The sequence below is a fragment of the Lepisma saccharinum genome, chromosome 19, assembly GCF_977018435.1.
Source record: "Lepisma saccharinum chromosome 19, izLepSacc3.1, whole genome shotgun sequence".
In the NCBI taxonomy this organism is placed as follows: Eukaryota; Metazoa; Arthropoda; class Insecta; order Zygentoma; family Lepismatidae; genus Lepisma; species Lepisma saccharinum.
In genome coordinates this window covers 51,608,477-51,636,455 of record NC_139247.1, presented here as the reverse complement: position 1 = coordinate 51,636,455, position 27,979 = coordinate 51,608,477, and the positions used below count along the sequence as shown (strand labels likewise).

The window sequence follows — 27,979 nt, the reverse complement described above, 5'->3', positions numbered from 1 at the left end:
CTAAATAAATTAATATCCACGATATACGTTTAAATAATTTTCGGGCCCTTACAGATTTATTTATTTCCTGGCACGCAATAAAAAAGATTTTTGAATAAAGGATAACTTATGATAACACACCATGATAACCAAAAACTCAATATGCTGACCAAGGCAGAATTTACTTTATTTTAAAACATAAACTAAACGTTACGTTTCAACCTTCTAGCAAGGTCTTCTTCAGACTCTGTACCAAATACAAATTAAATAAGGTAGAAAACAGGAAGATATATATATATACACAAAAATCACTCCCCTCCAGACACAAGATTATTAGAAAGTTGGTTATCTGGAACATTACTTTCCAGGCGTTCCAGCAGGTGGTCTTCTCCTGTCAATAAATTGTGAATATTAGTCTGAAGAAGACCCTGTTAGAGGGTGGGAACGTTACGTTTTTATGTATATTTTTTATACTATAAAAGTTTGCCTTTGTCAGCATTTTAATGTTTTATTAACATGGAAACAAGGCTTAACAGTGTTGACATTAGGCTAATTGGGACTTATAGATTAAAGTAGAAGCTGAACCATTAGGTGCTGCCACCGGGTATCGAACTCTAGACAAGGCGACGGCGTTACCACTACGCCACCAGGGATGAGCTAATAGAACTATTACCCTTTAGGATTGTGTCAAAGTTAAAATATTAGATGTTTACGAGTAGAATTGTTCAGATCGGGGCACAGACTTCGTTGAAAAAAAATAGAAGAATTTACCAGGCCCCAGTTTGATGAAGGTTGAGAACAAATGCTCTACGCTACATATTTTTAATATTAATGTAATGGCTAGACCAATATGATATCTGGGGTAATCATGTTAATTCTTTATTGCTTTTATTATGATGAGTTTTATTTGATATTAGTAAAAATACAGCAATTAATATATTTTCTACCTTTCTCATTTTTATTATTATAACATTATTTTTTTTTTAAAAAAAAGTCGAACTACCTACCTGATCCGGGCTGTTCGATGTCTGCATTGCATCGCTCTATAAGATACTCCGCTACCTCGTAGTGGCCGTTTCTGCATGCCATAACCAGAGGAGTGGCACCATTCGTCTTCGCCGACACCAGCATTTGGATCTCATCTTTCGGCCTATGGTCCAGAAACACCTGAAAGACAAACGGCATGACTTTTACCACACGATTTCATTGTTCAAAATAAAGTTCATTACAAGTACGAAAACTAAAAAGAAATAAATAAAGTTTGTAACTTACCTGTACCATAGAGATGCATTAAAGTCTCTATTCAGTGGCGTGCCCACGTTTTTCGAAAGAGGGATATGCCCGTAATTGTTTTTTTTTTGTCATAAATTTTAGTGGTCGCCATATATTTTGCCATCTTATCTCAATTTGATTCCTTTTATAAAGGAATGTCGGGTCAAAGGCCCCCACCAGCACCCCTTGGGCACGCCACTGTGTATGTGAAAGGTTAGAAAATACTGGGCACACGAGTAAGAAATATTCGTACACAAAATATCGCACTGAATATTGATAAATTCTTACAAGTAACAATTTGTTTATCACCTCAAAAAATATTTCAGGTTAACATACGTAGTTCAAAGTTTAAACACCGAAGATTATTACAGCCGGTTGTGTTCCTAAATGTCTGTGTGCCGAGAGATTAGACCTAATGTTCGTACCAATGAAGTTATTAAAATTTGGTGTGCGAGATTCAGAGTAGAAATTTCATGAGAGAAAGGGGAGGGGAGGATGCTGGTGTTATCTTTTACCACCACTTGATGTATACGATTTCCCGTTTAGGAAAGCTGCATTGGAAAAAGGGGAGGAGGTGTGGAAATTCATCTTTTGGATGAGTTTGGCTTGTCAGGAGTAAGAGCCCCCCAAGGTGAGTTTCCTCACCCTAGCGTAGGGTGTGTTTTTCCTTCCTTTGAGGGATGAGTTATCCTCGCCATACCGTAGGAAGTGATTTTCTCCCTTTGGGAATACAGGGGCGAGTATCCTTGCCCTTCCTTGGGGATGCCACTGTCTGCATATTCATTCAAGACAAGAGCGCAGTGGTAGCGTCGTCGCCTTGTAATCAAAGGGTTCTGGTTCGATACCCGGTGGAGACACATAGTGGTTCGGATCCCACTTTAAACTGTAGGTCCAGTCCCGATTAGCCTTACTGTGCATAAGTGGACTTAAAACGCCAAATCAGTCAGTCATTCAAGACAAGAAGAAAAACTGCTAAATGGGCACAAAAGAGCCTAATTTAGTTTTACACTAAATTATAAACAAAACCCAAAAGCTGTGGTGAAGTTATGTCTAACGAAATTTGTTGTTCCTAGTTGCCGTACACATCATGTCGTGTTATTATGATAGATACGTTATAGAACATTTATAGAATCAACTTCTCACTTTCCTTTCTTGCCAATTTATAATGGGTCTTTGCAATTTACACTTGGTCTCTGTCTGCAATATAAACATATCAGGGAAATTATCGTCCTTCTTATTTCGTATTATAACATACTTCTATACATGCACAAATTACAGAAAATACTAATTTTTTGACTTGCGTTTCTTTACTACTATACTTGAATTCTTTATTTATACAATATGTTACCTTGGATTCTGCGTACACGTAACGTGGTCTCTTAGAAATTTAAAACAATGATTGGCATAAAAAAATAATGTGGAAAAGTAACGAGTTACTGGTGTCGTTACTACAAAGATCGTGGTAACATGTTACTATTTTACTTCCGCAGTTTATTTCGACTCCAGCATTTAAGTTTCTCCTCATATACTTTTCCGCCAGAAATACGGACATTAGAAAAAAGACAAGTTACTGCTTGCAATTAAATACGTATATTGAGAAGGTCAACTCCTAAAGGCATACGGTTTAAGTTGGTGGTCGACTTTCCTATGACATCGCAATTTTAGTTCCGCGTATACAGAATCAAAAAAATGATTTGTAACATGTTAAGACATTAATCTTTAATTTATGTCAGCATTATTTTGTTTGCATGATTCTTCCGCGAGGATAGCCCAAAGAAAATAGTTCTGAAGGGAGGTCGTGAGGAAGTAAGGCTTGCAATATTACCAGACGGAAATAAATCGCTGATGACAAGACAATGGATAAAGCAATGGTGGGCAAGGAATTCCTCACACTCGACCTGTTGTCGGTGGTGTGTTACTTGAGTAGCCAAAATCCGATATGTTAGAATGCTCAACCCTGAGGTTGATTTGTTCAAGTTCATCGCCCATTGTTTCCATGCTCACTTTCATGGCCATCGGAAGAAGAAGGTCGAACCGGTGCGTCGACCCCTCCCCTCCCCCATGGAAATTTGTATCGATCACATCAAGTTATGAATAAGAAGAAATCCTGTTTATTTTTTGACTTAATAACAGAAATAAAGTTCAGTTACTTAGCACTCGAACCAGAGTAATCCAGAAAAACTGCGTTAGGGCGAAAAAAATGTGTGTAAAATAGAGGAAAAGGTTATATTTTCATGTTCTAACATTTAGTTCAAAGGATAAATGGTCCTACGGTTTCCAAAATCACCCAAAAATTGTTTCATGTCAGAGGTCACGTAACATAAATTTGACCAAAATTTCCGCCAACTTTCAAAACTTTCTCTTGAACGGGATATGTAAAAGTTAATAATTAAATAGAATTACTACGCATTTTAGTGCACTAACTGTATGAAATAAAAATAATAATAACGACAAACACCTGTGCTAGATATTCACTCATCTGGTAGATTGTACGTAGATTGGTTCAGTGCTTGAACTTTACGTTACATTTCTGCCACTGGTGGATTGCAGAGCCACTCAAGGATGATATAAGAATAAATTTGGAATTAAATTTACTTTTATTGGCTTATAAGACATTATTGTATAATAACACTCACAAATTGCACTCGATGGACAAAAGAATAGAAGAAGTTATTTTATGTGGTGAAGACCAGTAGGCATGAACTGACACGAAGCACAAACGGCACGTTCCTGTCCTGGAATGTTGAAAATGTACCGATGAGGAAGTCAAAGCTATAGGATGTAGCTTCTCTCTGCGAGTAAAACAGTTCTATTTTCAAGGTAATTCATTCGCTTGTGACAGTGGACCGAACACACGGCCTCTTCTTGCTGGCATTCAAAATACTGTATCTCTCGTGGGTGTTTATGTAGCGTTGGCCACTTTTCGTGACTTTCTTTTATATAAAAGTGACAGAGCTACTCAAACATCGTTCGTCCGTCTGCCAATAGTACATAGACACACGTCATGTACGTAGGATCCCAGAACCAAATCGTTTACGGGCCATCCATTCTACATTGCTAGCTAGCATGCACAACGCTTAACTTTTTTTTTCCATTTTCGGGTTAAATTCGATATTATGACGTCAGTTATGACGCTATCCTCGGTGAACTTCACATTATCTATCACTCACTACAGCTATATCATTGCAGTGGTTGTGTTACTGCTTGCGTAGACTCTTTTTCACAACGTTGTGTTACATGCTCTTGGTAGGAGCGTTCATCCGATAACCTTATCATATAATTGCTCTATGTTCGACCCTATCACTTCTCTTCTGAATTACGTCATCATTCCTACATAAGTGGACATGCAAATGACAAAAATAGTATACAGAAAGGAAAGAAAAACAACTTAAGTGGGGGGTCTCGAAACTACAACCTTACACATTTTGGAAGATCCTTTTGTGCAATTAGGTCGTCACCCGGCAAACGTGCCTCTGATTCAGACCTGCCTGCATTGACGTGGGAATACAGTCCCGCTGAACAAATGATGAATCAGTCTTTATCATACGTTTGTCTCAGCTGTGTCACCATGTGCTGGAAGAAGTGTTGTAACAAGACCGATAAAGGCTGGGAGTAATACAAAGATGAATGAATTCATCACTGAAGGACGCAAAATCAGAACCTAAAACCTTCAAAACAGACAAGCAAATGCGTACTAAATGAAGGAAACACACAATTAGAAATATACCCGAAGACACTCAAAGACTCCGTTTGTTTCAGTCCGCTTTATGGTCATTTATCAAAATCGGGCCTACAGTTTAAAGTGGTGTCCGAACCACTGTGCAACCAGATCAAACACGAGATCCCTTCAATACAAGGCAACGGTGTTACCACTGAGACTTCGCGGATGCTCAAAGTGGAACTTCGAAAAGCGCTGAAACGAGATAAACAGCAACTCAGAAAATTCACAACGAAAATCACACACAAAGGTACATCCATATACCAGAATACTGACTTTGTAACTCATGCAGTAATTATTACACCAGGAATGGCAAAGGTAATGTCTACAGGGCGCATCAAATAACCTACATATGACTTCTCGTTGTAACAGCATGATTACCTCTTATAACCAAATAAAAAGAAACGTGACCTAGAATGCCGTAATAACTGGACCAGCATATCACTCAAATCGAACTTTTAAATAAGCACGTTATGTAAGTTAAGTTGCGATGTATTTAGTGAAACGGCAGCAAGATTTTCCTTTTTTGTTAACCCGAAGGATCGAAGTGCAATGACGAACTACCGTGTGTACTGTTGTAAATTTTATGTACATTTTGCTTGTAACGGATTGTCAATGCAATGCCATAAAATATTTTTTGTAAAACACATACTGCAGATTTCTTTGAAAATAATGATGTTAAATTTCTCGCTATTCATATTTCTTAATATCTTCCTTATTGCCTTTAACAGGGCTAGATTCAAGTAGAGATTTACAATAAACAGCTGTAGAAAGTGAATGGAAACATACCATCTTAGCCTTGTTCTTACAATGTTAACTTTATGCGTTGTGTAAATGGGGAAAGCATAATAAGGAGCTGAATCTAAAGGAAAGTGACGAGAGCTATTAAACAGGGCATGAATATCCATTGGAGATGCATAATATTTTTTATGAGCTTATTGGTAGTCATGCATAAACCTTATGCTTTGAACACAGCTTAGTACTGACGTAAAAATACTAATATTTCAGACGTTCCTGAATATACTGAACGACTCTTAATTTTACTGCACAGGGCGAAACATAACACGTACAAGCAAGTATGGATTCCGCAGAAACTTACGTAAAGGCAAATATGGAAATTATGAAACATCTATTTAGATTCCTGTCGGAACAAAGATTTATTTATTTATTAAACACTACAGGCAAATGCCCAGTTACAGTGTTTTGAGGTTAACTGAGTTCAGTTCACATAGATATTGACAAAACAAGTAATTAAAAATTGGAAAGAGAAAGCAAAGACAATGAGAAAAGAACTACGTATAAGACGGAACAGAATAATTATTACATAACAACAATATATAATACAAGGGTGGTATATCATAAAGTATACAACTTATTTGGTTACAATGCTATTATATACAGGGTTCACATAATATGTTTGCTTTTAGGTCTAAATAGATCAATGTCAGGGGTATTATTGGAGACTATATTGTACCACGCGCACATTCTCCTCATGGGATCTGTTTCAGCCATCCTGGTTCTACCGCGTGAAATTTGGAAGAGGTCATTTCTGGGTCTTAATTTTGAATATGAAACATAAAAGTTTATTTTTGCGAGAAGTGCGGAGTCAATTTTTCCATTGACAAGTTTGGAAAGGAAGGTTCACTGGTGCATCTGTCTTCTTTTTTCAAGGGACGGGACACTCAGCATGTTACGTAAGATGTCACCCGAAGTGAATTTGGAGTGATTGATTTGGTTTATTTTACTTTGTTTTTTCAGCCACTTTTGGCTAATCGCAAAGATGATGATGAAACTGATAAAGCAACACTCTCAAAGAACACCCATCCATGCCGGGATTCGAACCCCGGCCCCTGGCGTATTCGCGTGCTGTGCTAATCACTCCGCCACTGACGTTGGATCAGAGGTTTTGAAACACCAATATCTACACTTCATGCCGTGACTACAAAATAAGAGATGGTTTTCGTATGCTAGGTCTGAATACTATAGGGGGATTTGTGATTTTGCCTCGCTTTTCTGGCTCATTTGTCTAATCGGGATGATGAAGATGAGAATGAAGCGACACTCACAAATAACACCGTTGCCCATGCCGGGATTCGAACCCGGAACCCCTGGCGTCCTAGCGCGCTGTGATAACCATTCCGATAGTCAGGATAGTACGAAAGTGTATGAATCTCAGCAAGTCCCTAAAAATTGCAATTTTCTTTTGACAAAACAAGTTGCATGAAAACTACAGTATTGAAAGGCCTCCCCGATGGCGTAGCCAAGGGGCCTGGATTCCATACCCGGTGGAGGCACATTGTACAGTGGTTCCGATCCCACTTTAAACTGTAGGTCCAGTCCCGATTAGCCGTTCTGCACATAAAGTGAACTTAACAATTCATTCGACCAATACAGTTTTGTACGTGGTGCTTTAGATCTAAAATATTGAGAGCAAAAATAATACATTGTACATTGTAATATTTTTAGTTTTGCTTTCATATAGGCTACTTTTAGACATGAACATTTTATTTAACTTGTATTATTTTCTTGTTATTATAATTCATTGTTTCATTATCTATATTTTATGTTGTGTACATTTATTTTAGCAATATCTCTCTTGCTGTTTATGGTTCTTACAAGCACATAAAACACAATTTTTGCTACAATGCAGGCAATACGTACCTACAAGAAAACAATACTTTGGTGTTGACACGTTTTATGTTTACGTATATTTCTGCAATTTTAAGAATATTTATTTGTCATTAAATCATGTGAACTTACAAACTCTACGCAGAAAATATACACCACTGTAACTAGGTATTCCCCTGTTGTGCTCGAAATAAATAAATACCGCTTTAATAAAAATCATGGGTCCAAGATAAGTGCACGTCGTACTAAATCCATGACACTGCCACCAGACCACGTTGGTCCATCAGCCAGGCTTACGTCACCTTATGGACAGGGAAACTGATCGAAAGTTCGCGTACGTGTAGGTCAGGGAGAAAGGAATTTGCAGCGAATTCAAGAAATACGAACATTTATCTGATCAGCCTTTGAAGCGGCTGGTCAATGTCCCACTTTCCCACTGCAAGAACCTTCGTGCGCTTCCTTGACCCTGACAGCTCGAGGAACGAAGTCGGTCAGCCGTTCGGTTCAGCGTCCGTGTGAAGAACAAGGCCCTCACGTGTCTTGTCTCGCTGCTGCTCCCTTTGTCGTCTTGTCACGTGCAAAAAACGCACAAAAACCATTACAGACTCAGCTTCGTACTGGCCATGCGCCTGCACAAGGTTTAAAAAACCACAAGCTTCAAGAATCTTCCTCGGTATTACGTTAACTGATCGCCGATGTTGCGTAACTGCTTGACCGTACTAACACGCACTGCAATTGCGTGCATAGACATAGCCTGAGAAGGGGTAACACACTCGCCATAGGCTTTGCCTCAGGTCAACAGAATGCGGAAAGAAAAAAATAGAACACATGTCCACAGTGTATAAATGGTTGAAACTGGGACATGGGCATAACAATTAGACTGAGGATTACCTTACTGTTTGAGAAATGCAATGGCACGGTATGCCAAAGACCTGGATTCGAGTACTGCACATTTCGCTGAAATATCTACGCAGACTGAGGGTATTGCATATTTTGGCATCTTTGCAATATTTTATTTTGCACATAAGTATATATTTTTTAGATTTTGTCAGGATTTTTACTTCAATAGCCAAAATAGCGTCGCCGGAAATTTTGTTGGGAGGGTCAGGCCATTGATAAAACTTTAGTATAACTAATAAAAAAATTGTATAATAATCATCATAACCATATAACAACTATTATATTCTAACAGAAATAAACCAATTTTATTTAGTAATAATATCCTTCTACTCGATCTACCAGATGAGTGGATACTAGCACAACTATTTTCCATTACTTGTTTTACACTTCATACAGTCAGTGTACTGAAATGAATAGTTATTATATTTTGTTATTACCAGTTACACATCTTGTTCAAGAGAAAGCTTTCAAAGTTTATTAATCATAAAGTTTGACCTCTCGCATAAAAAAAATATTTTTTTAAAAAATGTTGTAAACTGCGGACCCATTTCTTTTTTGGATTATGGAAACATGGAGTTCTGATCTGGTTCCCGACATAATTTTTCCGATCTGCCCAGTTTTTACGTTGGTTATTCTGTTCGCACACTAACTGAACTTTATTTATACTTTATATAAACTTTCTGCTTTATTGCAACTTGAAATGAACGATGGCAATTTCCAGAAGGGTAGGAGGGTCGTCAAACACCATAAGTGCAATCAATAATATTCTGCAGTGGCAACTCCACCTATTATTATCAAGAAATACTCAATAATGTAATTATTTGTTACTGCTGGGTAAAACAATAATAATAAATGAATAAAACTAATCAACTGAATGGAAAGATCCTTGTTTCGTTGTTCTCCCGGTAAACGTTTGCACAAGAAAACTGAGTTCACAAACCGTAACCAGCTTTTATATTCAACTAAAAGGAAGTCAACCTCGAAACAAACGATTAACTCACATAGCGGAAAGTTCAATTTATATCAAATCACTTTATAGCATATCCTAGTAATCTGTCAGCAACCAGAACGACAAATTTTCCAGGATGTACTTTTCAATAGACAAACGGTTTTAATTAGTAGACCGATAAAGTAGACCTTCCGTTACAGAAAATTCCATTCAACAAATGACATGTCTAAAAGGATATTATGTAAAGTGTCATTAGAACTTTTCCTTTTTCTTAATTTATAAGCAAGGCCGTAACGAACTGTAACAATTATAGCAATTTCAATGCCTTGAATGCATAACAGTCAAGATTTAAACAGATAACCAAGTTCAGGTGAAAATGAATACTGTAATAGCTGTCTTGATATTGTGTTGGAACCTTGGTTTCTTAAAATTATGCACAGTGAAGCATGTGTGTATGAGGGGGGGGGGGCAATGATTTATTTTGAATTATTTAAAGAGGTAAAAACATTTATTTTACTATCATTTCAACGTATAGAAGCACAATGAACAGAATGAATATTTTTCACCACTCGTTTTCCAAGGGGGATAAGTTATCAACTGCCCCTGCTGGGCACGCCTACGCACTGAAGGGCTGCAGCTAAAATGGCCCATAATCAGAACACGAGAAAGAAACCAAATTTGCATCTTTGTTCCAGATTTAATTTATGTGTATTTGTAATGTCAAAAACAAAACAAAAAAAAGTTCTTCCAACCATTTGCTGCCTAAATACATTTTTCATTCAGTTGAAGAAAAACGCATTCAAGTCAAATCTTTCGTAAATTATACTTGAGGGTAATTTATTAGAATTACAACAGTCCTTACTGTTACTTTAGTTGGCTTTTCAGCCCCCTTTTTTAAAAAGCTAATTACGACAATGTGGATGACTGCTAATTAGATGGAGATTAATGGATGCTCACAAGAGCGTAGTCGCCTTGCAATCATTGGGCCCTGGTGAAGGTACAGTAGTTCGAATCAGACTTTGAACCGTAGCTTCAGTCCCTACTATCATATTTGAGCATAAAGTGGAATTCAACTTTGACAAAAGAACAAACAAGGGAACAGCCATGATCTGGCCGAGAATCGAACCCGGAACTTATGGTGGCAAGATCGTGAATGCCAGCGAGACAACATTTCACAGATTTGATAATATACTGTATAATGGTACACACAAAAAAATCACAAATACCCAGCCAAAACCAGTTTTCTTATTTCTTTTTATTTTCCAGTTTGCTGTTTAATTCTACGCGGATTGTTTTAACTTTTCTTAACGGATTGCTAAATTTGGAAACCAGTCTTTCACCTTACGGTGTAGTTGTGCCATAACAGGCTATCGAAGTGGTGGCAAAACATTGTCATGCTTGGTTAACCATCAAAGATGACAATGACTATACACCGCATGAGCCCTAATTTAACGGTTGATTACGTCGTTTTTTTTCCGAGTTTGACAATCTTTTCTTCTTTTCCGTGCCTGCTTTTCGAGGAAAAGGAGACTGTGTCTGTCCAAAATACCCAATGAAAGGGATGAAATAATAATAATAATAATAAAAAATCAAATTCTCGTTAACGTTGAAGCATCATCTGATGTGTACCAAATTATCAGTTCTACAAGATTATGATAACGCAAGCGGGTGAATATTTTCAAAACGTAAATTTCCATGTAACTGGGTGATAAAACAGAATTTATATAGGTTTGGCATATTTCTTAATTTGTATCACATAGAAAAATAATTTGCGTTTTAGTTTTGCTAAAAAATAAATGAAAAATATTTAATTTATAAAAGTTATTACTTGAACAGTAGGTGACATGTCACCTCCGTGCAGAGTAACCAACCTGAATTATGTCCTTAGAATTAATGTTATTTTCTAATGGTTAATTTTCTTATAGCAATAAAATATTTTAGTAATGTACAATACATTGGGGATTAACCTGTTCACTGTATTAAATTTAAAAATGTATAATGAAATGGTAAGAATTGTTACACTCCTGTAACCAAAAAATATGTCAACTCCGTACAGCTGAACAATTATTTGAAAATCCCGCTGCAATGTTTTCTGGGTAATGATCAGAGGTTATACTAGGAACAGGCAACTAGCAGCCATGACACTTGGAGTGAAGCTTCGGTGGTTGTTTAGAGCATATGCGAGTTAATTATCCAGATTGTTTCACTGTTGGTATTTGTTAATTCTGTCACCTCCGTGTGGAGAATATTTTGGTACGTGCAGTGAATATTTAAATTACTCTTATAATATACGAAGTGCGGCTAGAAAAAAAACCGGACTGTTGCTACAAAATCTTTTATTCGTTATTTTGTACAATATGAACATTATCCCCTTCAAAGTACTCCCCCGCACTATCGATACACCGCTTCATACGAATCTTCCATTGCTGGAGACAGTGCTGGAAATCATTTTCCGAAACAATATTCATGACCTCCGTCGCTTTTGTTTTCACACATTCTACGGTCTTGAATCTGGTTCCTTTCAGTGCTGATTTGACCTTTGGGAATAAAAAAGTCGCACGGAGCGAGATCCGGCGAATAGGGTGGATGTTCTAACACTGGAATCCCATACTTGGCCAATAAAGCCTTGACTGACAATGCCGTGTGGGCAGAAACATTGTCCTGATGAAGAATCTATGACTTGCTTTTCCACAAATCAGGTTGTCTTCTTACTCGCCCACGAAGGGTCGTCAGCATCGTAATGAAATATTGTTGCTTGACAGTTTGACCTTCGGGTACACAATTCGAATCAATTCACCGACATCTGCAATGTTTGAGATCGTTTTTGACGTGCAAGACCGTCCAGGACGCTTGTCGTTCGCAATCACTTCTCGTCCAACTCTAAACCTTTGAAACCACTTTTTTTCTAGCCACACCTCGTATTTACTACTTTGTTGAAGTACTAAAAGCATTGCAATGTGGAGAAACCTAACCTCATTACTCATGCTTTAAAAAAATATTCACTGCAGATTTGTCGCCTCCGTACAGACTTTGTTGTGTGACTTCCGTGCAGACATGGTATGCACGGAGGTGACACATATGTGCACGGAGGATGCAAAAGGCCTAAGTGAAGTTTTCACTGTTTGTGTTTCATTTCTTTTTTCTGCCCTTGCATGGTTACATCCAAGCAATTGAATATATACTAAGAACTGGACTTTTAATTCCATGTCAATCATATATATATATATATATATATATATATATATTTTAATATCATACAAGTGATGTAGCCTACGTATATAATGCTCTTTAAAATTACAAAACCATTAAATATGGCACTGATGTCTGAAATTTCATGTTCATTAAAATATTAAGTCACCACTACCTCAAGATTTTACACGTTTTAGAATTTTTCCTTGACACTTTTTTTTCGCACAATCTTCTCGACTGCGATATAATGATGTGTACACTTCTGACGAAGAAGAGAGCGTAAATGAAGATGGTGCTAAGGATGTAGCATTAACTGAGAATACTTTTGTTTTAGTCAAATTCAGAACATCAAGACGACAACCCGGCACTTTGTTCAGTGCATAAACAACAACCAATGTTTGGTTAACTTTTTAAGGCAATCTGGATCTAATTTTGTTTTTCCTCCATGTGAAGATATAGCTTTAGTTGATAAAGAAGATATCGTTTTGAGACTAAACCAACCTGTACTTAATAACAGGGGCCAATACAAGTTTAGTGAAAGTTTCCCTTACAAAAGTATTGACTAGCTAAGATAAAATGATCGTTTGTAAAAGTCTACAATATTATATATATTGAATCTAATGTTGTTTACTTTCAAGAATAAACAGTTTTGTAAGATTTCTGTCTTTTTTCATTGAACTCATTGACTGACATTGAACTGACAATATTAACAAATGTCACCTTCGTGCATTTTTTATCACCTCCGTTTGGTGTGTTATCAATAATTATTTTTATCTCGTAAAATATTTTTTTTCATGTTGAACACTGGGTTTGGTGGTAATCTATAAACATTAAGAAAATTAAATAACAAAAAAACATTTTAAAAGTTTTTGTTCTTTAGAAAAAGCATTAGTTAAAATGTACGTTTTGAAAATATTCACCCAAGCATAATAAACATATATTACCGATTCATATCGGTTCAGTGATTTCGAATACCCCCAAATTACAACTTTATAAATTGCTCTATCTGCTGTCTGAATGAAGAAATGAAATCAATAAACAACACTATGGTAACCAGTGGTCACAAGCAGAAGAACAAACTATTTCATCAAAATGTAACTCTCAGATTTGGATTTCCTTCCTTGTCTGACCTTTTCTCCAAAGGCACTAAACATTCTCACAATATTGGTTTTGGAAGTAGAATATTGCAATTCGTACTGTGAAGACACGTGTGTTATTTTGAATTGTTAATGTGATAAAACTGGACGACCGACCCAGCTAACCTTTGCTAGAACTAGCTGATCACTAGTCCGCCACTGTAAATCGTAAATGTGTGTAAAACAAAATTTATTAACGGTTTGCGAATATAAATTCGATGACCGCTGCTTTTCAAATGAAGTGGGAAGCAACCAACAAATGAATGGGACTAATGAATGCGAAATTAAGTCTGTTCAATTTTATCGCCTGCCCTTTTTGTGCAGAATGGAACGTTCTGCACAATGATTTGGCATTTACAAGGTTAAACTATAGAAACGTAATAACCATGCAGAAATAGTGGTTAAACTGTAAGGGCCTAGATGACTTTGTTTATTCCTTTTGTAATGAAATTGATGAGATAAACGGAAATTCATTCACCTACATGATGTTCAAAGAAAATCAGTATAGAGCTTTAAACAATAAAAAAGACTGAGTGTCATTATAGGCCTAATCAAATATTAATTAAAAGCTATATAATGGGAGTTCCAAATAAAACTGGTCCTGTCTGATTTGAATTGCTGGGAGATTTTACATTCTTCAGTTTTTTTAGTAACTTTCACCTGCAATTATGTCGCAAGAGTATTATTTGTTATGGAACGATTCAGGATAGGTTTGGAAGTTAGTACCGTAGTAGAATACACCACCATAGACATGCATATTATGCCTCTTATATGTAACATATAACATGAATGTTAGAATATATAAAGACATAATTTTGATTGTTTTGTACGCGTGAATTAGAGACAATGTCACATTTTCATGGTGTGTAACAGTGATGGAGCACATACCGCACACAGTGTTGACTGTTTATTGCTTGAATACCTAAATATATATTTCCTAAATAAATACGTTACAGATTTGTAAACCAGACAGAAAGAAACCGAAAGTGGTGAGTAGTAGAAAAGAAGTGACACTATATGTAGATATAATTTCTTCCAACGGATGTTCATAAAGTACCAATACAAAATTTACTGACCGAGTATTCGATATACAACGGCAAGTATTTCAAGAAGAACCTAAGGGAGGATCCACGTGGGGTGCTTGCCTGGGCGCTAAGGACAAATGGGGTGCCGAACAAGCAAAACAGATAAAAATAGAAAAGCGTTAACGTCGTGGTGTCCTGTGAAATTACTGACACCCTATTAAATTAAAGTTATTGTCAGTTTGCAAAGATATAGCTTTAGTGAAAATTATCTTCCTCTTTTTATCTAGTCGGTTCCCTGACATAATGACCTTTTTTTTCCAACTTTTCAGAAGAAGCAAAGGAAGTATAAGGAATTAAACGTAAAAATAAGTTTAATTTACATTAAGTCCCAAATTTATATCTGACCATAGGCACAACTGTGGGGGCAGGACGTGCTTGCCACTGCCTGCTGAAAAACGTGGAGGAAAAAAAAATGTTTGGTTTATTGTGGTCTTTGCGTTGGAAAATGCTATTCAATTTTTAAATAATTGAAAATAAAGCATTACCTCAATTTAGAAGTGAAAATTCCTTGGCTTCCCTTTACAGCTAACATACCATGCGTTTATTTGCACATGTTATTTCGTTTCCTTTTAAGGCAAAGAGGCATAATTCCCTAAAGTCTTTCGTTCAGTATTTCAGTATTTGAAGGATAAACTCTCAACAGCGCCAAGCATATTTTACAAAGTTTTGTAAGGGTATAAGCAGTGCTCGAAAAAATTATTCAAAGCTAGGCGCCAGCTCTGAAAATCAGGCGCCAGGAAACCACCACCTACTAGCAATTGTGCGTACTACAATATGTTTCAAAAGTCGCGCAATCCAAACTTTGAAAATGTATATCATAAAAATCGTAAGAGATATTTACACAGGGTTTTATGCACTGAACTAATCCTGTTGGCTATCACTGGCTTCATAAATTTATGTTAGCATCTATCTAAATAAAAGTAATTACATTATTTACAAATACATTGTTAATTTGCTGAAAACATCTGCTAACTGATTTTCAACAATTTGTGGGATCATTTGTTGGGGTTTGACTGGTTGTAAAACCGTTGCTTTGTGAGGTACAGCAGAAGCAGGGCATTTTCATCGGAAAACCTCTTGCACATGAGTGTAAGAATGAGTAGTAAAATACTCTTCAGCAATGCACACGCATTGCTCCAATGAATACGCCATGCTGAATCAATTTACAAAACAGGCACAGTAGCGGCGAAAGTGAACGAAGAGAATTCAATGTAACCAGGGGCAGCCAAAATCTTGATTTTTCACGTAAATGTATAGCCAATACTTAGCCACATGTTGCATGCGACTGTTGGCAATATTTCGACCTGCTAGTGTTGCCATATACGGAGATATGTCCAGAAAATGGCACTTTTCAATCAACCCCTAAAATCGCCAGTTAAAAATTCATCAAATGTTGCACATGACCAATATTGGTCGCAAAATACAGACTGACATGGCATCACTCATCAAATATCTAATTATGACCCTTCGATAATTTCTTACATATTTTTCTTACTCAGAAGTTGATTTTTGGAAAAAATTGAATGCTGCTTTCCGTCAGTTATTAATTTATATAATTTTCTGTACGGAGTGAACTGATAATTTTAAGCATTGAAAAATATCTCAATGGATGAGGCTTTATAATGCAGAAAACCCGGTGTAAATATCTCTTACGGTTTTCATGATATACATTTCCAAAGTTTGTGTTGTGCGACTTTTGAAACACTTGTATAAGATGCTGAGCATCACGGTATTCAAAACATCGCCAAATTATTTGAGAAAGCAGGAAATGGGGTGTTGGGGGGGGGGGGCAAAGGGTAAGAAATTGTTACTGACTCTAAGGAATGTTCACAACGCTGATAAAAAAAATCATTTGCTAACTTACGCTGTACTGCAATTTGAACTTATAATCATCAAAATTTCGTACATATTACAGCAAAAGATCACAGTCGCCAGGCTTAAATTTTTAGTCGTCATGGCGACCGGGATTTTTCGAGCCCTGGGTATAAGACTTCAATATGAAATTCCTTGACCGATTTCGTTCAAAAGCAATACCAGGTACCTATCAAACGTGCATCCCAACTTCCCACTATATTTTAAAGTCTTCATGGCCATGCTCTAAACACATAGCGAGTTTCATTACTTTATTTCAGTTTATGAATCATTGTTTAAACAGAGATTTGAAAACGCCAGCAGAATTTGGAACTTACTCGCAACATAGAACTATTAAAATTATATTATATATATATATATATATATATATATGCATATTTTCTAACTGAAGCTAGAACAGGAGTGGGCAGAGGGCATGTGCTGAGATAAAGACAACGCAGAACGAGCAAAGCAAAATTGTAAAGAATGAACATCGTGGAATACTGTCACTATAATTAATAATATGCATAATCAGTTTGCTAAGAAATAGTTCTAAAAATTTTCCTGCGAGCGAATCGCAGTGTGATGGTTTATTTAACAGTCATATTATATCTGTACGTATTACTACTACTTCAGACAGGCAAGTGCGCGCACACCCATACAATGCATTCTCACTGATATTTCAATTGGGCACTCCCCAAGATGAACTCCGAGTTACACCTACGGCAAGAACGATACAAATACAGTTAAAAAATACTGCGAACGTGTTCCTAATTTCTTTATAAAACTAGTTTAAGAATTGCATGAAATGATTCCTGTTAATAATATGTTGAAAGTTTGTGTTTTTCAATGTCATCTTTTGTGTTTTGTCTAACGATTGATTAAATCAAGTTCTCAACATTATCGGAAAGCAATACTCAAAACGTTAAACTGAAATGTTAACATTATCAAAACAATCTATTTTCCATCCTTTCCTGCATTTGACATATTTTTTCTTCTGAAATGTTACGTGAAGGGAAGGGGTTGGGGGGGGGGGTTAATCTCTGGAAATCTCCATGAACAAATTTAATTAGGGCGAACATTTTTAAAACGGTCCAAAATATACACTTAACTTCCCCAAACTTACATCCCCCCAAAAGTTTCCAACACCCCCTCAAGGGAAAAATCCTGGATAAACCCCTAGTGTGTGATAAACACAAGGGCGACCATCATTTTCTACATCTAGGTGATCATTGATGAACCAAATTCATTGATCAAAGGATTGTTTGTTTTAATTAGGTTATTTGACGTCGATTTTCTTCCAATTCTGGCTAATCGCGACGATGGGATGATTGGTAATACAATGAGATGGATGTAGGGTGAGTCACAAACATACACGAACGACACTACACAATTCCTACAGACGATAATCCTGACTGCAGGTCCAGCCACCATTGCCACGTTAGTTTGCAAAACATAATGTGTTGGTGAAATGTGCGGAAACATATAAAAGTCTCTCTCGGAAGGTATTTGATGAATAAAAACGTAAGGAGGACAATTCCTATCCCTTTGTTATGGAATTTCGTAAATACCTAAAGGAAGGAAAAAGTTTCACAACTAAAAAGAATCTCTGCATAGGAGTGGTCTTCAATCGTTTATTTTTATTTAATTCTACCGTGAATGCTACTCGGGCTGTGCTGTAATTTTCTAATGTCTTTGCGTTGTAGCGCCAATATCACCTGCGTCCGACCGGTTAATATTCGTCTACCCTCTGCAATTTCCCCAGAGCTTTCGTTTTCATTTATTCTTATACACACGTGAAGTGTGTCATGTTACATAACCGAACACTTAATGCAATCAGATTGAAATCGTATATGACCTCTGGTGGCACAATGCTAGCTAGTGACAACCAGATCTCCATAAAAGCCGCAGGTACAACGGGAGACAGCCACCTTTAGCTCTCACGGGAGAAAGGTTATATTTCTTCCTGATTTTTTGGAGCGACCTCTTATGTCAAACTACCTTTGAAAACTACAGTTTAATAAGGGAGGTTTTTTTGGATATATATATAAAACAACCATTAGTATTATTAGTTTGTTTTGCACACACAATCTTTCAATATGAATATTCCTGTTTAAGGATTAAAATGTGAAGAGCGCGCTGTTGATGTACTTACAAAGGGAGGGATTCCACGACTCTGAATACACTGTGCCAATCTCACTTCTCCCGTAGTACACCCCGATAACTGCTTCTTGCAGGGCAACGTGGCTCTGGCGCCTGGACCCAAGATAATTATCTGTGAGGCTATGTCGTGTGTTTGTGTCGAGTGCCGCTTTACAGCCTCAGCATTTAATTACGGTATGGATATTTTATCCTCACAGACAGTATAGCTTTATTCAGGGTGACCACTCTAAGACCATGAAAAAATTCAAGTATAATTCTCACTTTTCAAGGAGAGCTTCCAAAAAATTCAAGGGTCCAAGCACATGTTTTCTCTACTTCAACGTCACGTACTACGCCTCTCGCCACACAAACAAATATATTAACAATTTATAGGGTCTGCGTGATTCCAATGTACCCAAAAATTGTAACTGAATTAAATGAAACTGTGAATCGCGTACTATTTCAAAGTGCGCAGTTTACACCGACTCGAAAAACATCTGCACACGTAAGTCACAAAATTTACTAATCTACGAAAATTTGTCAATTGTATGAGAATTTCAAACTTACATTTACCTAATCAACTTCAAGATATCTTATCTTGCAATAATCTTCTGTCTGTCAGGTAGATTGTTCTGCAAAGGACACTAACCAAGTAAGCGGATTGAGAGAATTCTGTTTATTTTCCACGCAGCTTCCTTCTTCCTTCCTCAATAAAAATAAAAACTAAACCCTGAAAAACTTGCCTCGGGGCACTTGTAAATGTATGAATTCATTTGCATTAATAAAAGTTCAACTTTTTCACGTCTACGATGAAAAATTAACGTAGAATTCGCGCGTATTTCCCGGTGAATAGCCACCCTGTTTATTGTTCATGGTAGTCTGCGACAGTAGGTGTTAGTTCTATTAATTGATTGGGGAAGGTTTTAACAGGAATATTTATTTTTTCTTAGGGTCCTGTTTTCCACTTCGTTTTAGTTTAGGGGCTTTTTTTTACCCATATTGCATGACGGGCACATATAGGCTACTTACGTAGCCATAATTTTGAAATCAATGAATCAAAGTCTTCAGAGCTTCACTTTTGACATATATTTTTTAAAAATCTAACTGGCGGCAATTGGAAAACACTATTAAAATAATGTATTTGATTTTAATATGCAATAAATTAATACAATAAGTATTAATCACTGCAACAAAACTACTCGTTACAAGCTTTCAAAACGCCGAGGAAAACGCACACTTGTTATTTTCACTGTCGGCTTCTTCCAAGGACACGACAACCGGTTCTTAGCACTTCTGGTCTGCAATCCATTCCCTCACATTTAAAAATAAGCTTCCAACTTGTAAAATATCGTTACTCACTTAGCAACTAATTCTACTACTAATATTACACAAGTCGAGCCCTCATTTCATCAACCCCCTCCTGAAAATTTTAAAATTCTATGTTCCTAACTTTGTGTCTCCAAAGTGTGTATACTACATACAATTGAAATGGCGTTGGTCTCGACCAGTCGGATTAGAATCTAACAGAACAAATATCATTCATTGTTCATTCCAAAGGAATGTGTGTGTTTTAAAAAAAGTAATCAGCCAGCAAAATAAAACGAAACGATAATAACTGAATATTAAGGAATTACAACTACAATCATTTACTTTTAATGCGACATATTTGAGAATTGGAACGAGATCGAGCAAGATACCAATATTACGAGACGAGAGAGAGGTCGTTTTTGTCACGCCTGATTACAATAACTTCATCAAGTCAACCACAGTTTTTTCACATCTTTTCTTAGGGTTTTCAGCCTTTCACCACCTTTTGATACATGTTCCTCATTGAGCTACGTTGTTGCTATAACCCCCAGATTTAACGGTATCCCATTAGCGGAAGACAAACCCATACCTTAGTGGATGGCAAATAAAGCCATCTTGAGCCGCCTCACTGCTAGACTCGGTTCGCTTTGTTCAAGATTAATTCTAATATTGTGGTATGGGATCATTGTTCTCCTCACTGCTCTTACTTGTGAGAGCAGTGTTGCCATAATGGGGTGTACCGTTGATTGATTTCGTTTATTTTACTTCGCATTTCTGCTACTTTTGGCTATTCGCGAAGATGAGTATGAGTGATATGATGAAATTGACGAAGGGATGGCGGCAGACAAGATCCAAGCCCAGGCTGGGATTCGAACCTGGGGCTTCTGGCGTGGTAGCGCGCGGTGTTAACCACTCCGGCACTGAGGCCGGTTGATCGGGTGTTGTCATTCGTAAGAATTCAAAACTTACTCTAGTAACTTGGGGAACACAAACATCATTTATAAGACGTTAAAATCCTCAAGGCACGTGGATCCGCCACAAAAAATTGCACAGAACTGGTCATGGCGCAATTGCCATACTTTAACCTTAATACGAAATGCAAAACGCCACCACAGGGTGAAGAAAGCAGAAGGTAAACGAAATGAAAATCAACTTACTGACAGCCAACGGGAAACGCCGCAACGCATTGTCACACACACACAGCCACACGAGTTCTCTGAAGAAATTTACCTTGAACCGAGAACGTCGGGCGCACCGGAGGATGGCGAGTATCAAACGCAACAGGATTAGCATCCCTGGCACTGCACAACCGTCCAGCCAGAAACTCCATGTGTGAGTAGCTGGGTTTTTTTGCTCCTTTTACCGAGACAAACCATTTTACATAATCGGTGCACCCGGAGGCTCGTGATGACCTGTTTCCCATCACCTCGCGTCCGACATTTCTTCTGGAGGCACGAAAACTCTCAGAAAAGTGGAATGAACTTATGTAACGCGGAGGGGCGATTAAGTCCGCCTTGAGGTTTCATACGCGCAGCTGATTATTAGCTTTCACTGCCATCACATCGAAACCTTCTGCCATTACGACTCGTACTATGGGTGGTAATCGTCCTCGTGTCGGTAAAAAAATGTTCCTGGTTATCATAACAATTCGCGTAAGGAAAAAGATGCCGATGAACGTAAGAAAATTACAACACTCAAAACGAAGCTTCATTAAGATTGTTCGGTGAACTTCAGCCGTGAATTTCTACCGGGAAATTGCTAAAGAAAGTGGACCTCCTTTGTTGTGATTGGGGTTACACCACCAGATCATGACAACAAATTACAGTGGTCAAAAGCTCGAATAAACGTGTCTCGTTTTTCGTCATTCCGGTTGATATGGATCTGGACTTGTGTGATAACAATGACATGTAATGAGTGTGTATTTCCCTACATATAAGACAATTAGGAAACTGGTATAATTGTGCGTTTGTCACTTTCCTCTGAAAGGTTTTGCGAATAGATGGAAATAAGGACACTTAGATACGAGGTCATTATAACTGTAACACTTTAGCACTCTCACAATTATATTATTTACGATATTTCTACGATAATTTAGAAGATGTATTTTCTATTTCCACTGTTAATACCACTATAATTAATGTATCTCCCGGTTTATTTGATCTATGGGTGGAATCCGGACGAGAAGAGATGTGACTTGGCACTTTCATTCTTATCTCTCAATATCAGGGTTCACATTCATTTTAGAAAAACAAATTTCATGACTTTTCCAGACAATTTAAAGGAAACTTTTGCTTTATGTATACCCACATGGTTAGCGCTCTCGCCTTTGGTGCGATCAGTCCCGGGTTCGATTCCCGATACCCCTCCAAATTTTCAGTGTTGACTCAGTGTCTTGAGGACAATTGGGGAGCTCCTTGAAAAGAATAAGTAGCGGGATCCGGACTCGAAAGTCAGAAAACAGTGGCGATGGGACTCGATGCGCTGACCACGCGTCACCCAATCAAAAATCTGCTCTGGTAGGCTGTTGCGCCATGGAGTTTAGTTTTAGTTTTTTAAACCTTCACATGAAACCATAACCCGTGGTGAAACAGCCCTTGAGAACCAGTCGTGTGGTCAGCACGACGAACCCCCAGTTGTACCGGGTTTAATAATACGGCCAATTTCAATGTATACTTATATGAGAAAGTTATAAAGAGTTACCAGTGATATATCTACATAGTGCCAAATGCCGAACTCTTGCAATGTAGTTGATTGAATTGGGTTATTTTACTTCGCGTATCTAATTGCGAAGATAGTTGGGGATGCAACGAAATAACTATGTAATTGATTCATTATTAATGTGCGCTTGTATTTTTCTTACTTTACTCAGTTTCTATACCCTTTAGGATAATCGCGACAATGAGGGTGAATAGTGATTTTATTGACTTGACGGACGCTCGAAAAAACATCCACGGCCTGGCCGACGCTCGAACGGCTGGTAGTGAGATCACTCAACGCACTCTGCCACCTATCCAGCTACATCATAAATGTAAAAAACGTAGAGTGAATAGATGTACCTGTACCTTCCTCTTTGACCCCATTTCGCAGTTATAGCGATTTGTTCTAAATCTTAACAGCATCCTGGCTGAGAGGTTGGAAGAACGTTCAATTTTCAAAAACAGATCTGTGTACTTTCGGCAGGAACACAAAGCACAAAAACATGCTTCGTTCGCGCAGAGAAGCATCTTTTGTTGATAATGACTCAGCACCAGACTATCAAGTTCTCTTTCTCTGCGCACACAGTTTCACCTTGTTGGCAAACACGAGCCACCTTGACCCTGCATAAAGACCGCACCTTCGCTTCGCGTCTCGACTGAACGTCCCTGAAACGGCCGCTCACCACCATATACGGAACACGCAACTTCCGCTTCCTGCACACATGATTCTACTGTAATTTCAACAAGCAGGTTTTGGATTTCAAGTGTCCGCAGGAAGAACACCCCGCACAGTTCAACGAGTACAAAACACAAGGTGAAGAAATAGATTGGAACGTGCTTCTGATAGAGCTGTTTTGTGCAAAGCTAAACAAACTTATAGAATTAGCCTGAAACGCTGTATCTTTATGTGAGCCACGTGGAGAACTGGGCTCTGTCCCCGGGAGGTGCCAGGTCATTTCCTAAGTTCAAGCGCCTCGAAATAAGCCTTGGGTCCCGAGATCAAGAATATGTAGATCCTAACATCTGCATTCCCGCATCTGAAGCTAGTACCATGGTTGGAACAAACATAACGACATATGCTTATAGGGGTGAGCAAAAGATGAGGTTGAATCGACAATGGAGTCGATGGAATCGTAACATACTTCAGGATATGCAAGAGTCGATAAAATGACAATTAACATGGGTGTAGACTGATTTTTTTTTACGGGCGATAGACCATAGATAAAACTTGAACAGTGGAAATAATAACAATAATTATTATCATCATCATCATGGCTAAGATTGTTATTATACAATAATAGCTATTTAAATTAATAAAAATAAACCAACTTTATCCCCAAAATATTATTACTATTATTATATCCTTAGGGTAAAGACTTCTACTCAAGGGACCACATGAGTGAATATCTAACACAACTGTTTTGCATTATTTTTGTAATTCATACAGTTAGTATACTGAAATGCATAATTATTCAATTTTGCTAGCAACTTTTATACACAAAAGTTTATGTAGTGTGGTTTCCCACATAAAAGTCTAATTATTCTTTGAATTAAATGGTAGAATTCGAAAACTTAACTCGTACCTGTATTTACTACGGCCGAGTCGATACTGATGCGTGACACTTCGCTGAGTCTTAATTATCCTCAAAATTATGTAAGAAAAACTGCATTTTTGATTACGTAAAATCTATTTTAGTATTCTCATGTAATCATTTAATATTTTTAAGCAATTTTTTTGGTAAATTCAAGCATAAAATTGGAGAAAATTATTTACACACCAATATTGATCATTATTTTGAAAAATATATATATATATATAATTGCAATTTTCAAGTATCGGTATCGGATCAGCCCTAGTATTTATCCATTTTTTTCTGAAGCAGTGCAATTTATACTTCAGTTATTCTGTTCGAATACTAACTGAACTTTATTTCTATTTACAACAGTTGAAATAACAAGCTTTGTGCATTTTATTGGAAAATGGAGAATGATGGCAAATTCCAAATTTACAGGGGAGGGCGGCAAACCGATTCGAACCCCCTCCCGACAGCTATGTCTACGATATGACGAACACTTTCTCCAAAATAAACAGATAAGCGTGTCATAAAAAGGGATGGGCATTTGAAATACAATTAAATAAGAGAAGCAACAGTTTTGTGGTCATTCTCGCACCAAGCACAATGCAACTGCAGCACCGCCAGTTTCTTGCAAAGTGGGAGAGGCCGCATCAACTATTCTGCTTGAAGAATTCATTTGTCGGTCATGAATCAAGGCCACCTCACAAAGACCTGCTCACACATCTAGGAAGGTTGCCAGACCCCGGAACGAACCATGGCAGCGTGCAACGCTCCGCATGGCGATAATTACAAACTGGTCTCGTAGAAGAAAAGGCTCGGAAGAGACAAAGAGACAAAAGAACAGGAGCATGGAAGGATGAGAGGTGGAAATTCTTTGTTACGTCCAACCACCAGTGACGCGCGATGGACCTGAATGTGGGCATGCACGTGTGTGTGTGCGAGCGCGCGTCTGTGAATTTCAAATATATAAAATCGATTCAGCAGCTCAACTGAATGAATTTGTAGGAACTTTGAAACATGTTTACAAAAGTTTTTTTTTGTCCGCTTTATGCATAGATAGGCTCAAAAAGTGGGATCCGATTCACCAAGTGCCTCCACCAATTACCCTTTGTTTACAAGGCGACGACGCTACCATTACGCCATTGGGGAGACCACTATTAAGACTATTTTAGAGACAGTTCCTCGTTATTGTGTTGTAAGATACCTATAGCCTATGCTGGACTATGCATTCTAGCTAAAGAATACGCTCCGAATGGAGTTGAATTCACGGACTTTTAATCAATGGTCTTTAAACCCAATAATTAGTCCTACTAAATAAAGAATTCGTTCCCTTCGCCAACGGGTGACGGTTTCTTTCAAAATAAGAAAATTTAATGGGATTACATGAAGACATGTGTGCTCCTGTGGTTGAAGCTCTAAACCTTTTTCCTATAGGCGTAACTTGTCGGAAGCAAGCTTATTAAAAATCACAAGTTGAGGGTACTTTTATTAACCCCTAAGGAGCAAAGTACTGAAGATCAATTTGCAAGTTATCTCAAATGTAACGGTTATTTAGCAAAATACTTACGGACGACATTGTTATGGGATGGAAAGCTTTTCGATTCTACCCGTCCCCTCAAATATAAGCCCAAATTTTGATGCTGCCAACCCCCCTCCCCAAAGTTACGCCCCTCCACTTTTCCCTAGCGTCATCATAGGCTGCCTTGAATGTGTATTCTCGGTTATAGTTTGTTGCAGTCAAATCTAATTAAATGCCACTAACAATTCTGGATATGATCATTCAGATTACATGGGCAATACATAAATTGCTGAATTCCCCTAAGGGTTTGTATAGTTGCATCTTCATGTTCTCTACACGGAAAGTTTCGACTAGTCTGTATCAGGAACGGAATCGAAGCGAGAGGAGGAAACTTGGATGTCGAGTTGTAAATGCCTGCCTGTCACGTTCTCATGTCGATACACACAGCAAACGCAACATTGCAGCGCATAGCCTTGTTCTTTGTGAATGACTCATCATCAATTTAATTATCATCACTCATCATCATCATCGCGATTATCCAAAAGTGGCTGAAATGCGAAGTAAAATAAACCCATTCAACCAACCAGTCAATTTGCAGCGCATAGAGGTGCATGTATCGATTTGAGGTTTGTCTCGTTTTCGATTTTTGAAAACCGTACCTTTCCTAGCCTGTAAACGAACGCCAATCACAACAACCAAACTAGTTAAATGCGACCAAAAGTTGAAACTAAAAATAGCTATCTTCGACCAAACTGGACAAAAAAATAGAGGAAAATTACAATTTCATTGCGAAGGACAACTTTGAGAAGTGGCTACCGAAAACCCCCAGACCTGACCAGTACTACGAGACATATATCTGCCAACAACAACGGACCGACTTACGCTGGTTTTGATAGTTGACCACATCTAGTTTCGAACCCACACAGACCAAGTAGAACATGTGGTCTAATAATAGTATATTTGGTTGTTTTGCACGATATCTAGCGTAAGGTAAATATTCCGAAACCTTAACGTCTTGCGCTCTGTGAAACGTGTTTGAGGAGTTCCCTTGAGCCAAGAGGAGAGTGCGTATAAACTTACTGTGGTAGTTTAAATATTGACACACCAAGACCGTTTCTCCAAACTTGGCAGGGAGGTACAAGCAATCAACGCGTTTTACGTCGTTTGGTATACAGAATAGCAAACACCCTTTCTTTGTTTGCTATCTGCGTCGACCAGCCTTCATATCTGGGAGCGAGTGGAAGATCATTACTGCGTTCGGCAGGGAATACCGGAGTCTTGCAGCGTAATCGCCCACTGCCGAGCTTTTGGTTCCTGCTTGTTGCAATAGAATGTGTGTACCTTAGACGTTACTTCAGAGGTGGAAGCAACACTGTTCTCGCTTATTTTAACCTACTCTAACATACAAACATTATGAATACCACTAAAATTCGTTTTCCACACAATAGCCTACATGGTTCTTAAAGAACACGACATGTGAATACTATATACAGATATAATTAAAAGAAATATTGGTTCTGCAATAGAAGTTACTTAAAGAAAATTGTTTGAGAACTTGGAAATATTTAAGAAACTTTATCCTTAACGTTTAAAATAACAAGTAGAGCCTTAATGCGAAGAAATATTTTCTTGCTACTTTGATTTTTGTTTTTAGAAGCCCCTTTTCTGCTACTTTTGGGTAATCGCGATGACGAGAATAAGTAATATGATAAAATGGATGAAGGGACACTCACAACAAAGAACACACATGTCCAGGCTGGGGTTCGAACCCGGGATCCCTGGCGTTGTAACACGCTTTGATTACCACCCCACTACGGAGATCGGTATCTAATACTGAAAATTCCCTTAAAAAACAACGATGATTACAGTCTATGTCAAAATATTCGATGAAAGGTCAGATTTGGAAGAAAAAGGGGATATTTTTAATAGTGTTGCCCACGGAACGAGACGGGGCAGGCTTTTAAAAATTCGAGACGAGACGAGATTGACCATGTGTCATAAGACAAACGAATATTTTCGAGACGAGACAG

General features: G+C 37.7%; 1 protein-coding gene across 1 annotated transcript in view; it reads right to left on the bottom strand.

Moving 5' to 3' along the window:
- The window catches only part of LOC146002860 (protein fem-1 homolog CG6966), a 67,494-nt gene that overhangs the window by 26,225 nt on the left and 13,290 nt on the right, over positions 1 to 27,979 (bottom strand). The window contains exon 2 of the mRNA XM_083140860.1: positions 987 to 1,146. Within this exon, the coding sequence (XP_082996986.1) occupies positions 987 to 1,146 (160 nt within the window). The remainder of the gene's footprint in view (positions 1 to 986; positions 1,147 to 27,979) is intronic.